The sequence below is a fragment of the Psittacula echo genome, assembly GCF_963264785.1.
Source record: "Psittacula echo genome assembly, chromosome: Z".
NCBI lineage: Eukaryota > Metazoa > Chordata > Aves > Psittaciformes > Psittacidae > Psittacula > Psittacula echo.
In genome coordinates, this window is record NC_137742.1 from 60,301,139 (window position 1) to 60,314,475 (window position 13,337).

General features: G+C 41.4%; 1 protein-coding gene across 2 annotated transcripts in view; it reads right to left on the reverse strand.

The window, feature by feature from the left end:
* Window positions 1–307: 307 nt before the first annotated feature.
* The window catches only part of C9orf72 (C9orf72-SMCR8 complex subunit), a 35,102-nt gene continuing 22,072 nt past the window's right edge, over window positions 308–13,337 (reverse strand). Inside the window, exons 12-14 of one of the 2 annotated variants that reach the window (XM_080637000.1) lie at window positions 6,977–7,104; window positions 1,753–1,803; window positions 308–406 (exon numbers count right to left, since the gene is read on the reverse strand). In XM_080637000.1, coding sequence (XP_080493126.1) covers window positions 7,055–7,104 — 50 coding nt within the window. In that variant the 3' untranslated portion in view covers window positions 308–406; window positions 1,753–1,803; window positions 6,977–7,054. Of the gene's footprint in view, window positions 407–1,752; window positions 1,804–5,631; window positions 5,661–6,976; window positions 7,105–13,337 lie in introns of those variants that run through there. The other variant, XM_080637001.1, reaches the window with a different exon arrangement.

Here is a 13,337-nt window from a genome sequence, read left to right on the forward strand (position 1 = left end):
TCACTGACAAAGATGTTGAACAAGACCGGTCCCAACACCGATCCCTGAGGGACACCACTCATTACTGGTCTCCAGCTGGACATTGAGCCGTTGACCACAGCTCTTTGCGTGCGGCCATCCAGCCAGTTCTTTATCTACCAGGTGGTCCACCTATCAAATTGATGTCTCTCCAATTTAGAGACAAGGACGTCATGTGGGACAGTGTCGAAGGCTTTGCACAAGTCCAGGTAGATGACGTCAACGGCTCTACCCCTGTCCATCAGTTCCGTAGCCCCATCATAGAAGGCCACCAAATTGGTCAGGCAGGATTTCCTCTTAGTGAGTCATGCTGGCTGTCACCAAGCACCTTGTTGTTTTTCATGTGCCTCAGCATGCCTTCCAGGAGAGTCAAGGGTCTTCCTTTTTCCTACCACACAAAATACACAGCTCAACGAACAAAATCAAACCAAACCAAACCAAACCAAACCAAAACAAAGACTCCAGAATGGGACATGACACAGATGGGGCAGATCACAGTGGTACAATTTAAACTGGCAGGAACAAGCAGTGGTGATGTTGCTCTTTCTGGTTCTAGATGTGCTTGGATACTCTGAAGGACCCAAGAACTTGCAAGTGGAGCTTACAAGCATTATTTTCTTATGTCTCTTTTCAATCTGTTTGTTTTGTTTTGTTTTAAGGTTTTGTGTCTGATATAACTAACTTCACATTGCCTCCTTGATAGATCACAAAGTTTGTGTACATCTATTTGTGTATGCCGACAAAAGTTTGTGTAGGAATTGCTGAAACATACCAACTTTGAGATTGGTATCCCTCAGTCAGTTACAAAACTGGCTAGGAAAATCAAAATTGATCTTGAGACAGTGGGAAGAATAGAAACATGTTTGTAACCAGGATGCTATCATAAACTCTGTTTCCTTGGGAAAGCAGGACAAAATTAAAGCCTGCCTCATCCTCTTTCTTTTTTCAAGTGGTAAGCTTATGGTTTTTATTGGAGTCTGCAAGAAATTGTTGTGGCTTTGCTAAACCAAATTTAAACTTGGAAATAATTTTTACTCCATTCTGCATTGAACTTCCCAATTTAGCTTTATGTCAAGGCCCTTAATCAGTTTAAACCAAACCAAAGGAGGCCATTGCTGAATACTGCCTGGTGAAATCAGCTGGGGCATTTAAGAAGTTGTTGTCCACAGCATCTTTTATTGCCTCCCTTTTGGTGATGGTTAACACCCCCAAAGCTGAGTATGCTTTACTGAAAAATAAAGCATCTTCATTTAGCTCAACCACTGCCAGTGGCAGCTCAGATCAGCTGATTTTGCATTGAAGTAGGTTATAGCAGGCTTTTGTCTCAGGGGCTGTAGGCACATGAAGCTTCCAAATAGTGTGACTAAGAAAACCTTGGACATGTAATTTAAACAATTCAGTCTGGTTTTGAAGTAAGTATGTCTTTGAGTTTACCAGCAGCCAATTCCGTGTGGATTGGGACTGGCCTTACTACTGACTGTAAGTCACACAGCTTTGCTGAAACCAAAGACTTATGCTGTGCTACACCCTCTGAGCACATAGCCAGTGACATGTAACTGAGCTGCTATCAGAGGTACTGTTTTTGAAAGTTTTAATGAGTTAAATAAAAATAACTTTTTTTTTTTTTTTTTGGTATTTATTTCTAGCTTTGTACCCCAAGGTACAGAGAGTGCCTTGTGAGGTAAGGAAAGAAAGAGGAAACATTACAAAAGTACCATAATAGAATATGCTCACCTTTTACTATTTTTGGCTCAGAGTCTTGGATGTGTTTATGCAGCAGAGTATCTTGAAAGAAGAAAAAGAACACTATGTACCCTTCATATCAATAGAGGAGATCTTCCTCTATGGTCACCTCTATGGTTTCCCTCTTTTTTAATCACCAGCATAATTTGGCTACTGTATCATTTACAGAAAAATTATGTAGGAAAAAAATTGAAAACAGACAAATAATGATAAAAAAAGATCAACACTTACAGAGAATCAATAAAATTCTGAATAGTTTAAAGCCGCAATGCATGTAAAATTAAATACACTTTCTCATTGGATTTTATCTCCCTGTACTCCTTTCAGGTGATAGCCTGTAGGGTACTTCAGAGCATAACTGTGCTCTACACAGTACCAACCATTAAGTTCTGACTTAACCCCAAATTACTGCACAGTAAAGGCCTGCTGCCATAACCACAAAATCAATACAGTAATCCTCTTTCATCCCCCTTGAAATTCCTGTGTATGACACAGATCTAGCATAGTTGCTCCTCAGATAGTTCTGGCAACATACCAAGTATTCCCTAACCTAGGCAAGGCCACAGCAGGCAGTAGGCCAGCCTGCAGCAGCTTGAACTGAAAACATCTATGGCTGCAGTGCTGAGATGTCTGCACCTGTGTTTGAAGGTGAGATGATGCTGATGTTGCTGACATAGTCTGAAGTGCAGTGAAGCCAAAACTGCTCACTCTGGAGCAGGTACCACCACTGTATGGCTTGCAGACAAATGCAGCTCTTCCATGCATTCATTCCTAGCTTTATTTCTACTCCCTAGCCACCTGCTTCACATAGCCAGAACAACTCAGACCCAAAAGTGTGGTCTCCAACCTCCCCCTGCGTGAGACAAATAGACAATTTACGCTTCCCAACATACCCATGTGCACCTGTGATTACAAAGAGAAGGAGACTTTTACTTTCCTATAAAAACCAAGAACTAGAATTAGCATTTTTAGCATGACAATACTTCTAATATGCTTCCAGATGCTGTAAACTCATAATAGAAGGTCTAAATACTCTACTCCAAAGTCCCTAGACTCATATGTTACTATGTTGTGGTTTGTTGTGTTTTGGTTTTGTTTTGTTTTCATTTTTGTTTTTTTTTAATATGCTGAGCATACATTGAAGTTGTTGGCATTAAGAAATATTACAGCAGTAAATCATATCTCTGCTCTATTTAGGAACTGTGCCACCAGTTTAACTTATTCCAAAGCATCACAGACTGCAAATCTCCACTATCTCCACTGATATATGTGGTAAAAGAACATGGTTTGGCAGGGGGGGATTTCATAGTGTTCGTATTTCTGAGTAGACACAGAATCAACTTTTGCTTATATTGACTTATTTTCAATTTTTCTTTTTCTTTTTCTTTTTTTTTTTTTTAGCTTGGTATGGCTTTCAGCAGTTTGGAGGTGCTCCACCATTTGCAGTATGGTGGTAAATGATGGCAGTGAATATAGTGATACAAAAAGCACTGTAAGACTAGCTTTGCCATTTTTATGGGTGGCTCACAGAGCATCCACAACCAGCTTCTGTATAATGGCTACCACTTGCAACCAGAGCTTACCATTCTCAGACCTGTTGGGAGGCAGGACACCAGAAGGGAAGGTACAAGAACTCTGAATAAACCATTTGATGGTTCCATGACAGCTCCATTAGGGCTGGAATCCTTTTTTGTTGATGTTGGCCAAAGATTATGATGATCCTGTCAAAAGCTTATTTTCTGGCTCAGTGATTCAGAAAGACAACTATTCCCTCTGCTGATTGTCCTTGTAATTATAGTTGCCATACAACAATTCATTTCCAGCAGTTGAATGGCATCAGCAAGAACATTTGATGGCCTTCTTGTGGTGCCAGAGGGCAGAGCACTTTTGGGGCATGCTGCCACTTCTTGCCTGCCTTTACTCCAGCTCTGCCTCAAGAGCATGATGTCTGGGCTCAAAATGTGGTGATGAGGGGGGAAACAACACATGTTTAACTGAGCTCTGATGATGGCAATAACCTGGGGGGGAATTGGTACTTAGATACAGTTATTGATGTCAAAACCCACAGCACTGTCCTGCAGGAGTCCTGTTTCATTTGTAGAGCAGCTGAACACCAATGGACTAAATTTGCTAGTGGCTTCAGGAGTGAGTAAGAAACACTGCTGAGGTCAGGAGACCTGCATGAATCATGTTGTTTACCTCTGCTGCCTGTCTGTTTCTGCTCACTTGTGGGATATTCCCACAGGTTTCTGGGGCTGGCAGCTGAAGGGGAGAGGCAGGGACTTGTGCACCTCTGTGGTAATGCAATCTCTTTGGTGTTCCCTAAGCAGTGTGAATGATGCTAAAATCAAGGAGGGAATACAGTACCTAGAGGGAAAAGACAGCATGTAACAGAGTTACTAGCCTTGCTTCTGCATTAGGAAAACTTTTCTAGAACTTTCCAGTGCAAGATATAACCCTTCTGCTGGCATTAGGCAATACCTTCTAGATTTTATCGTAAAGTACACGTAAACAAGTTTTGCATAATCTTTGCAACATAAACCGAGAAAATCTTCAACTCCTAGCAATGAAGAGATTATACATTTATATGAAAGTGTCCAAGAGTGGAACTCAGCGCCCTTTGTCCCCTTCAGATTAAAGTATTGTTTGCCATTTGTACCCAGCAAAAAGTAAACAGAAAAATCCAATTACTTTTTTCTCTGTCTCAAACACTGCTCAAGGCTTCTCTCAGGACAATGGTTGTATTCAAGCTGCTCTTGGAACTTAATTCTGCTCTTACAATTGCAACATCTCTTTAGGATTTATAGGATTTATTCACCAGAAATGTGTGGATCAGAAAGAGCTATAATCTTACTGCATTTTGACAAAAGTACTTTTTTTTTTTTTTTTTGTTTTGTTTGAATCTTTGCTTCCTATTCCTTATAAACAGCAGAAAGAATGCTTTCCTGGACCTAGTGGCAAAATTCTATCTCCTCCTGGGATTGTTGCAATGTTAATGTACCATGAAGGCATTCTGTCAGGTCTACAAAGCATGCATTGGTTCAGTTTCTGTCTCTGTTAAGAGCTATTTGACTGAGGATTTTGGTTTCAACCCAAGTCACATTACAGAAAAGACACAGCCGAAAACAGCTTTCCCTAATGATCCCATATAGCTGAAGGATAGAACTGTGATCACCCCAACGGGTGGAAACCATTATGACCTTTGGAGCACCAGACAGCACAGGCTTTATGGTGGTTGATCTGGGGACATCAGCTGAGCTAATGACCCAAGCCTTGTGAAGTGGAGCCCCCTCTTTCAGCCCTTGCTGGCAGTGAGATGACATAATGCACAACAATCTCTTCAGGGGAAGAAGCAAGGAGATCTCCAGATAACATCAACCACCAGACAAGCTTATATTCCCACCCAGACTCAACCTAACCAACAGCATTTGCCACAATAGAAAACAAAAGAAATGTTCTGTTTACCATAGGACACACACAGATAAAGAAAGAGAAAACTACAATTCTATGGAAAGAGCCGAAAGGAACATCATTCATGCTCATAATCCAGCATTACTCTCTCCTAGTGTACAAGAGCTACTTAAAATACTCCCCCAAGCATGGCTGCTACTAAATCTATCTCCAGGTTTTCTCTTACCTATTTCCCTTTACTCTTAGAGGTCCCCCATAGAACTTCTTAGCTCCTGCTTAAAGTTACAATGATCCCTCCTCCATCTGTGCTTAGAGCAGATCATCAAAGCACCATATGCAAAGTCCTGCTGTCTGCCTTCTTTGCCCAAGTTCTCAGTGATCCTAGTGTTTAGTAGAGGAGTTATATCCCTTTTTGAAACCACTCTGAATGTTTCATACAAAATGCAGTAAGTCCATGCTGTGTCGGTCTGCCATTATGGGGCAAATACCTCAGGAAAGAAAGAAAAGAAAGAAAAAAAAAAAGAAAAAAAGAAAAAAATTGTGCAGAACTTCACTACTTTTTAAATACTTCAACCACATCTTGAAGGGACATGCACCATGAGCCGATGTCTGCTGTGCTTTGTCACTAAACACTTGATAACATAGATGGGGCACAGAAAAGCTGATGGTATGATGGTATCTCTTGGATACGTGATCCAAGAGGTACCATCTTGGTATGTGATGCAAGGGATACCATGTTTTATATATGACACATAGAACAGTTTGGGTATGAACACACACTTCGAAAGACCCTCATACACAAAATTATACATATTTTTACTTGGCACTTGATCTTACCTGTTGAGTGTTAATGTAACACTTCAGCACTTTTCAGAATATACAACTGGAAAAGCTGTAGATTATTGTTGGTTTATATTCAGCCTGGTCTATTCCCTGACTAGCCCTAGTCTCTCCTATTTAATGGAACCATTTGGACACCGAAGCTCATTTGGAACCTGGCAGCCCACTTAATAAGTGAGACTTGACGACAGGAGAGCATTATACTGCTGCTCACACAGCTGCACTGGCTGCCTGGAAGTCCCTAGGGAAAATTCAAAGCTTTCAAGGCTCTAATTGTTTTGGATCTGGGTTATTTTATCAGCAGAAGAGGCACTCAACTTGGAGAAGCCCTCATATAAAAGAGAAGTGGGTGGCAAGAGCACTTGGATGTTCAGGTCTGTTTCTTCCCAGATTGAACTCCCAGATGTGTTATTAGAGCTTATTTTCCAGTCTGACAACTGGGAGATGAAAGGTTAGGAAGAGCTTTTTTGCAGCATATAATTAGTTTAGGTGCTGAATGGAGTAGCATCAGCTGGTTGAATATATAGATGACAAAATTCTGTTATTATGAACATTATTGTAAGTCAGGAAGACTTCAGTCCTTAGAAAGACATTTTTGGTGTTTATGTCTTGTAAAACATACCTAAATAAAACACATTTTTTAAAGTTATTCTCTGAGGACTCAGAAAATCCAGAACACTAAATAGCTAAAATTTTAATTCAGACTATTATGACAAGACAGACTATGGAGCACACTGTCATGTGTTTCCCTTTAATTCTCTGTCTGATCTAAAGGTAACACTACTGTCTTCTGTACAAGGAAGGCTGCGTTACAGGCAAAACCATGGACAAAGTGCCAGTTCAGTGAAAGAAGTGCACTTGCTTGAACAGCATGCACCAAGATGAGTGAGCTCATGCCCCCAGGAAGGGCTCAGACCCATGCATGCTGCAGTGGGAGCAGCAAGTATTAAAATTCATTCTTTACCTGTCATCGGGTTCTCCCATTCACGCTGAAGGCTGCAGACTTGGTGCATTTCAGCTTTCCACAGGGATGTGTTGGCAGTCATTTTTTTTCCCTCTGTGCTGTTTCACTAAGGTCATCTATAGGAACACCTAGAAGAACACAATAACTTTTCATTGCACATACAGTAGTATCATCTGGGTCTGACAAGTTTTGCAAAGTTTTCCCTACCACAGCAGTTAAAGGCAAGACAAAGGCTCAGTACTGTCTTCAAAGGCATACAAGGTACTCCTTTGTAAACTAAAGGAATCTAGAAAATACAGTTCCAAATCACAGTTAAACCAGAAGGCTTACATTTTCCAAGGTGACTGTCTCCTTCAAATAACATCAAGGACTCACTTGATAGAGAGAAAGTATTCATACTCTAAAATCTCATCTCAGAACATGACTTCCTTTTTTAATTAAGTTACTAGCTTTAATAATAGTGCCATCTCTCAGAACACCAATTTTGTGACCACAGGTAGAATATGGTGTACTTATTCATTAAAGAGCAGGTAGCAGCACACCTCTTCATCTCCCTGAGATATAGAAATGTGGGCTAATCCATCACAAGATAAAACTGTGCATTCCAGGTAGTGAAAAGGACTAATAGAAAGAGTGGGGAATGCATTTCAGAATACAGAGCTAGTGGATTATCTGTACTGGTACTATTTGCCTAGGAAATATAATTCTCTAAGGAAAGGCACCGAGGTTTGAATAAATAAAATAAAATGCATGTAAGTGGGCTCTGGCTACATGCAGAAATCTTGGTGTAACTCCAGTGGGAGTCTACAGACCTGAGCATGAAGCCTTGTGCAGACACTTTAACTTGGTTTCAGGGTGACTAAATTACCAATGTTTATGTAAATGCATTCCCAGACTACATAAACTAATCACTGGTTATTTATTTATATCCAGATGGCCAAGCAACCTGCTAAATCAGTCCAGTGGGAAGAACTGAATATAGAAAGGAAGTGAAGAGCAAAACTCAAGTTGCAGTTCTCAGTGCCTTTTTGCACCTTAACTGAGAAAGTTCCATCCACACTGCTCTGTCCTTGCGGTACATGCACAGTCAGGTAGAGAATGTGGTAATGTTTTAATTCTTTACATCCACAGGCACATGACACAAAAAAGACAGTCCTTCCTGATACTGGAATTCCTGGTGGCCTTAAGTCAGAGGCTTTATGCTTTAGAAAAAGGATTTGAAACTGAAGAGAAAAAACATCAGTGTTGGCCCCAAAGTCTTGTTATGTGTAAACTCCACATGCATTTTAATCACATATTCTTATATTGCCATGTTTTACTAAAGTGGTGCAAGATGTTCCTGTTCCTGTCATCATGGATTACAATCTCGCAGTTTTAGTTTCTAGAAAGTCAGTATGGGACCACTGGTTTTGCTTACAAAGTTCCATCATGATTTTCAGATTTATGCATGGTCCCCTGAGCATCTTTGAATCTGCTGGGTTCAGGTGATGTGTCTTTTAAATCAAATCAAACCATGAATTCAGTGAGGTCTTAATTGTTTAATGAAGATCTCGAGGTGAGCTAGCTCATGACAAAACATTCTTTATGGATACCTCCAAAGGAAAGAGGCAGAAGAGGTACCTGAAACACCCTGAAAGTGATGTCCATTCACAAACTAGGATCCAGTCTGTGAAAGCCAACTCCACCTCCTACACAGAAGGCAGAGCCAAAGGAATCCTAGTCTGATAATACTGGAATTCACTCTTATTGTATTACACTGGAGACAAAGGTTTTTCAGCATATTTTTTCCAAGTGTATGTCATTCTGGGTCGTTTCTGATTTTATATTCACTAAATAACTTTCATTAATAATGTGAAGTGGGAGATAGTTCCATCAGGACTGCTCCACTGCAATTAGGTCTGTGATCATTGTATCTGAATGGGGTCCAAGGATAAACTGCATGCAGAAACACGCAGATTCAAAACACCTGAGGTTAAAGAACAGAGAGATTTCAGTTTGTCAGTGTGGCTCTTCAGCAAGTGAGACTGTCACTTCTACAGCCCACAATAGTCCTTGTAAAAGCCAAATAACACAGAGTGCCAAAAATGTCCTTGCAAGCTTTGAAATGAAAAGAATAAAAAGCCTAAGAGAAGTTACTTCCATTACAACTTTCACAGTTCAGCACTTACTGTTTAGACAATGAAGGGCAAACAAAGTAATCTCAACTGAAACAGCTTTTACAAAGAATTATTGTTCTGGTTTTGTTTAGTTGCATATACAGACAACTGGAACACTCAAAATATCAGAATTCTGTCATGTTTATTCTTTTGTTCACATGCTAATTTATGTTTCTGGGGAGGCTGTAATTGTTTTCCAAAACCTCTTTATAGTGGTTTACACTTCTCATCTCACTCTGCCTAAGTGCCTTAATGAAACATAGTTGTATGGCAGACTTCCAGGAAGGTAATTAGTAAGAGCCTTGTTTACTTTCTCCTTTACCTTCTGTTTCCACTGCTGCTTCTGCTTCCTGTTCCCTTACTCCTGAAAACCACTATGGCCAGAAAAGAGAGCAGAGAAGCTGGACATCAGAAGTATACATGTCACCTCACATCAGACAGATTGAAGAGTAACTGTGTGAGCACTTTGCTGCACAGCCAGCAAGGCTTTGTGTTTAGTAGCTGGGCCTCACTGCACCACAGGGTTTGTGAACAATTGCTGGGTTTGGGTGTCCAAATGAGCAATCCTGTCATTAGCTGATCATTAATGACATGTTTGCATCATCAAGGCTATGAAATCCTTGCTGTAGATATGCCTTCTAGAGAAAAGCCTAGCTTTCTTACTTACAATCCGTGACTTGGCTCAAACTGATTCTGAGACATGTCTGCACTTGGGACAAAACCCAGCTGTTTTGTTAACTAAAATTTTTCTGCTTTCAAGAGCTTTTTCTGCTACCCTTTAGCCCAGAACACTATTACGAGCATTTATCATACACTCCCAAAAAAACCGTAACAGCAAACAAAATGTCTCCTTCAGAGAAATTGCTCATTAAAACAGTATTAAAACATAGCAGACCTTGAATCATTCCTGTTCTGACCATCTTTAGCTGGCTTCAAGTGGCTCACCACAATCAGTTAACACTGATTAATGAGGTATAAACCTCATCACCTTTTATCTCTGCAGCAGCCTGCCTGTAGGATCATTTGTACTCATCAGAGCAATCTCTTAACAAGAAAAGTAAGGCTAACAACCCAGAACATCAAAAAGCTGTCTAAAACCTACAGTATCCAGATGACTACAGTCACCAGACCTGGTTTCTTTCACATATGCTCCAAGCTAAAAACTCTTGAGATGCTGCCACAATGTTAACAACATCCCTTCAGCTTGTGGTGGATGGCATTTAGCTTTCTGCTGCCCCAGGACTCATAGAAACACATAGATCTTGCACTTGGTGCTCTTTCATTCTTCCTCTCACCTTCAGCCTCCCTGCTTGCCCTGAGCTAAGCAGATTTCAAACATGCAACACTAAAAATATCCTGGTTCTGAAGTCTGTCCTTAAGTTGGCAAAGTCTGCACTGCTTAACCCGGTAGACGCAGTCTCCATTAGTATAAGAACCAGATGGGTCTTGCCTTTGTTGGAAAAACAAAACAAAACAAAACAACCAATGCTGTTTTCAATAATGGCATTATTTTTCTCCAGCCATTGGCAAGATTTGACATGCAGAATAGTCAGCATTCCACAATTTCTGCCCACAAGCAAGTGTGACATGTCTCCAAGATGCCTTGCTTCTGTGTTCTGCATGAGTTTTCTAAAGAGAAGCCAAACTTCTGAAAACTGGAGATGCTGCAGCACAAAAGGCCCTTGGAGAGGAACCCTGTAAAACTAAGTGGAATCAGGCTACAGTGGAACTGCAGGAACCTACAGCAGTGAACATAGTAGTCAGCTCCTTCCTGTAGACTGCTCCAGACAAATTGTGAAAAACTGAAACATCCTAAGTCCTTCCTTGACCTCATTCCATGGCTGATATCAGTAAACGTTTTTCAGTCCACTTCAGTAGCCTCTGATCAAGCCATACATCTGTACAAGCATCTCAATAAGCAATGATGGCTTTAAAAATTTTTCTCATAATAAAGCGCATTACAGGACTATTTGCTGAGGCATGTTTCTGCCTGCTTTTTCTGATGCATGATGCATGAATTTTCTGCTTGAAATGAAAATGCTGACTGCATTCACTGATTAGCTAGGTGGGAGGAAATGGGAGGAAGGAATCAGATAAGTGCATTTCAACAATATTCAGACAGTAGAAAGAAAAGTATACTAATCCAAACCAGATACGGGGGAAAAGAGGCCCATAAATACAATCATTCTCATATCTATTTGGTTTCGATCTTCAATTTTTTTTTAATGCTGAAAATTCAAACGCATTCATGACAAAACATGCAATTTTTCTAACGAGAGGCACAGATCTCAAAACAGATTAATTTTTGCCCGTGCCATGCCACCTTGGAACATAAAGGCCTGATGGTATTCCTTTCTCCTCTTCTTTTTGAGCTTCCTGGGTAATTACGCCCTTTCTCTTTCCCTTTTTCTTTTCCCATTTTCTCCCTTCTGTTATCCTTCTTTCCTCCTAGTTTCACTCACACGCTCATACTCATTATGCGTGATCAGCTGCCTGGTCAGAGGGTACAGCTGCAGCACTGTTTCAGTTCACACCAGGAATGCTCTCCTAAGGTCATTCACCTGATCACCTTTCCTCCCTGTGGTTTGGCTTACCTAATGGACTGCATAAAATGGGTTGTATCCTGTTAGATTGAAAGGGAAGAGGCACTCCAGCAGCTAGTGAGCAGTCAGGGCATGGGATGGAACTAAAGGTTGTCTGAAATGAAACTGCTGACACACATACACTGTGGACTTCAGGTCCTCAGCACTAATTTCTTGGCCTTATGAAACCCATGCCCAGCATTTCACCAAGTGCTAACACGATGTGACAAAACAATATACATGTGTATTTGAGTAACCACACACCCGCGAAGGCTATTCTGTGCCCTGTGAGTACATCTGTTGGGTTTCATCTCAGTGCTGTGATTGTCACACACAGCCTTGACATTCTTAGCCTCTCTTTGCACTTCTGGACCACTGATGGTCTCTCACTGCTCTGCTTTCCCCAGCATCTTTTCATTGCTTTCAAGGAGGCTTTGGCTGAGTTTCCCTGACCTCCATGGATGGGGTATTTTTTACCTTCCCACTTGGGAAGAATTTGATGCCTAACCCCTCCAAGTCCTCCTCCTTCCACCCAAACCCTTTGTTTGCACTGGAGTAAATGCTGCTCTTTCAGCACAGACATAACCACGCAGTTTGCTTTTGCTGTATCATTGTGCTGTTCTTCCCGGCTTCTGACTCAAAATACTCTGTGAATTGTCTTTGCAAACAGAGAGCATTTGAAATCCCACCATCTGCTGTCCCATTGGTTCATTGCAGGCTCCACCAACTGCAGCAAAGCTGTTCCCAGAGGCTGCCTGCAGATAGACAGGAGGTCTCTGTGTGCTGCACGGGGCAGAGGATGGCTTTGTGACCTCTGGCACCCCAGCAATCTAAAAGGCTCCTTTTCACAGCCCGAAGAATTGATCTTTCATTGCACAGCAGAATAACACTGGCTTGTGTTTGGGGAAAGAAGTAGCCCTGCTTGTGTTTAAAAGCAAAAATGTTTTCAGACTCTGCACAGTCAGGCCCTTTGGAGTGAAAAGTGAAGAATACTGAGTTCTTCTCCATTTAAACTGCTGCAAGGCCAGAGGGAGTTTCTTCCCTCCAAATGAAAACCTCTCTGTCCTTCACTGAGCTGTAGAGCCAAAGAGCAGAGTTCAAGTAACAGGGGCTAGTGGGACGTGATCTATGTTCCCATCCTGCTTCTCTTCCTCAGGTAAACCACATTTGGGCTGGGGCTCAAAGCACTAGACTGCCTCCTCTTGGGTTCTTTCCTCAGTCTCCTGCAAGGTAGCTTAACCTCTCTTTCTCTCCAGCATCTTTTATTTCTTAACTTTTTTAAGCTCCTGTCATAGCCTTGCCTGGACCGAGGAGCAAGCAGCTAAGGGCACCAGCAGCATCAGCCTCCTCACTCAGACAGTGACTGGCCTCTGCAGTGAGGCTGATGCCCTGTTTCAAAACTGTTGCTATCAGGGTTCTCTCTGATTGCAGCTTCAGCATCACTCTGGTAGCTCTCGGCTGTTGAAGGCTTGCCTCAACATTCCTGCAACTTCCAAATATTAACCTCTGTAGAAGGGCCACGCTTAATCTAGCGCATGTACTATTTGGTATTTATCCCTATGCATTGGTTCTGTCATATGTGCCATTACCAAGCATCAGAAACCAACAAAACCAAGGGGATTA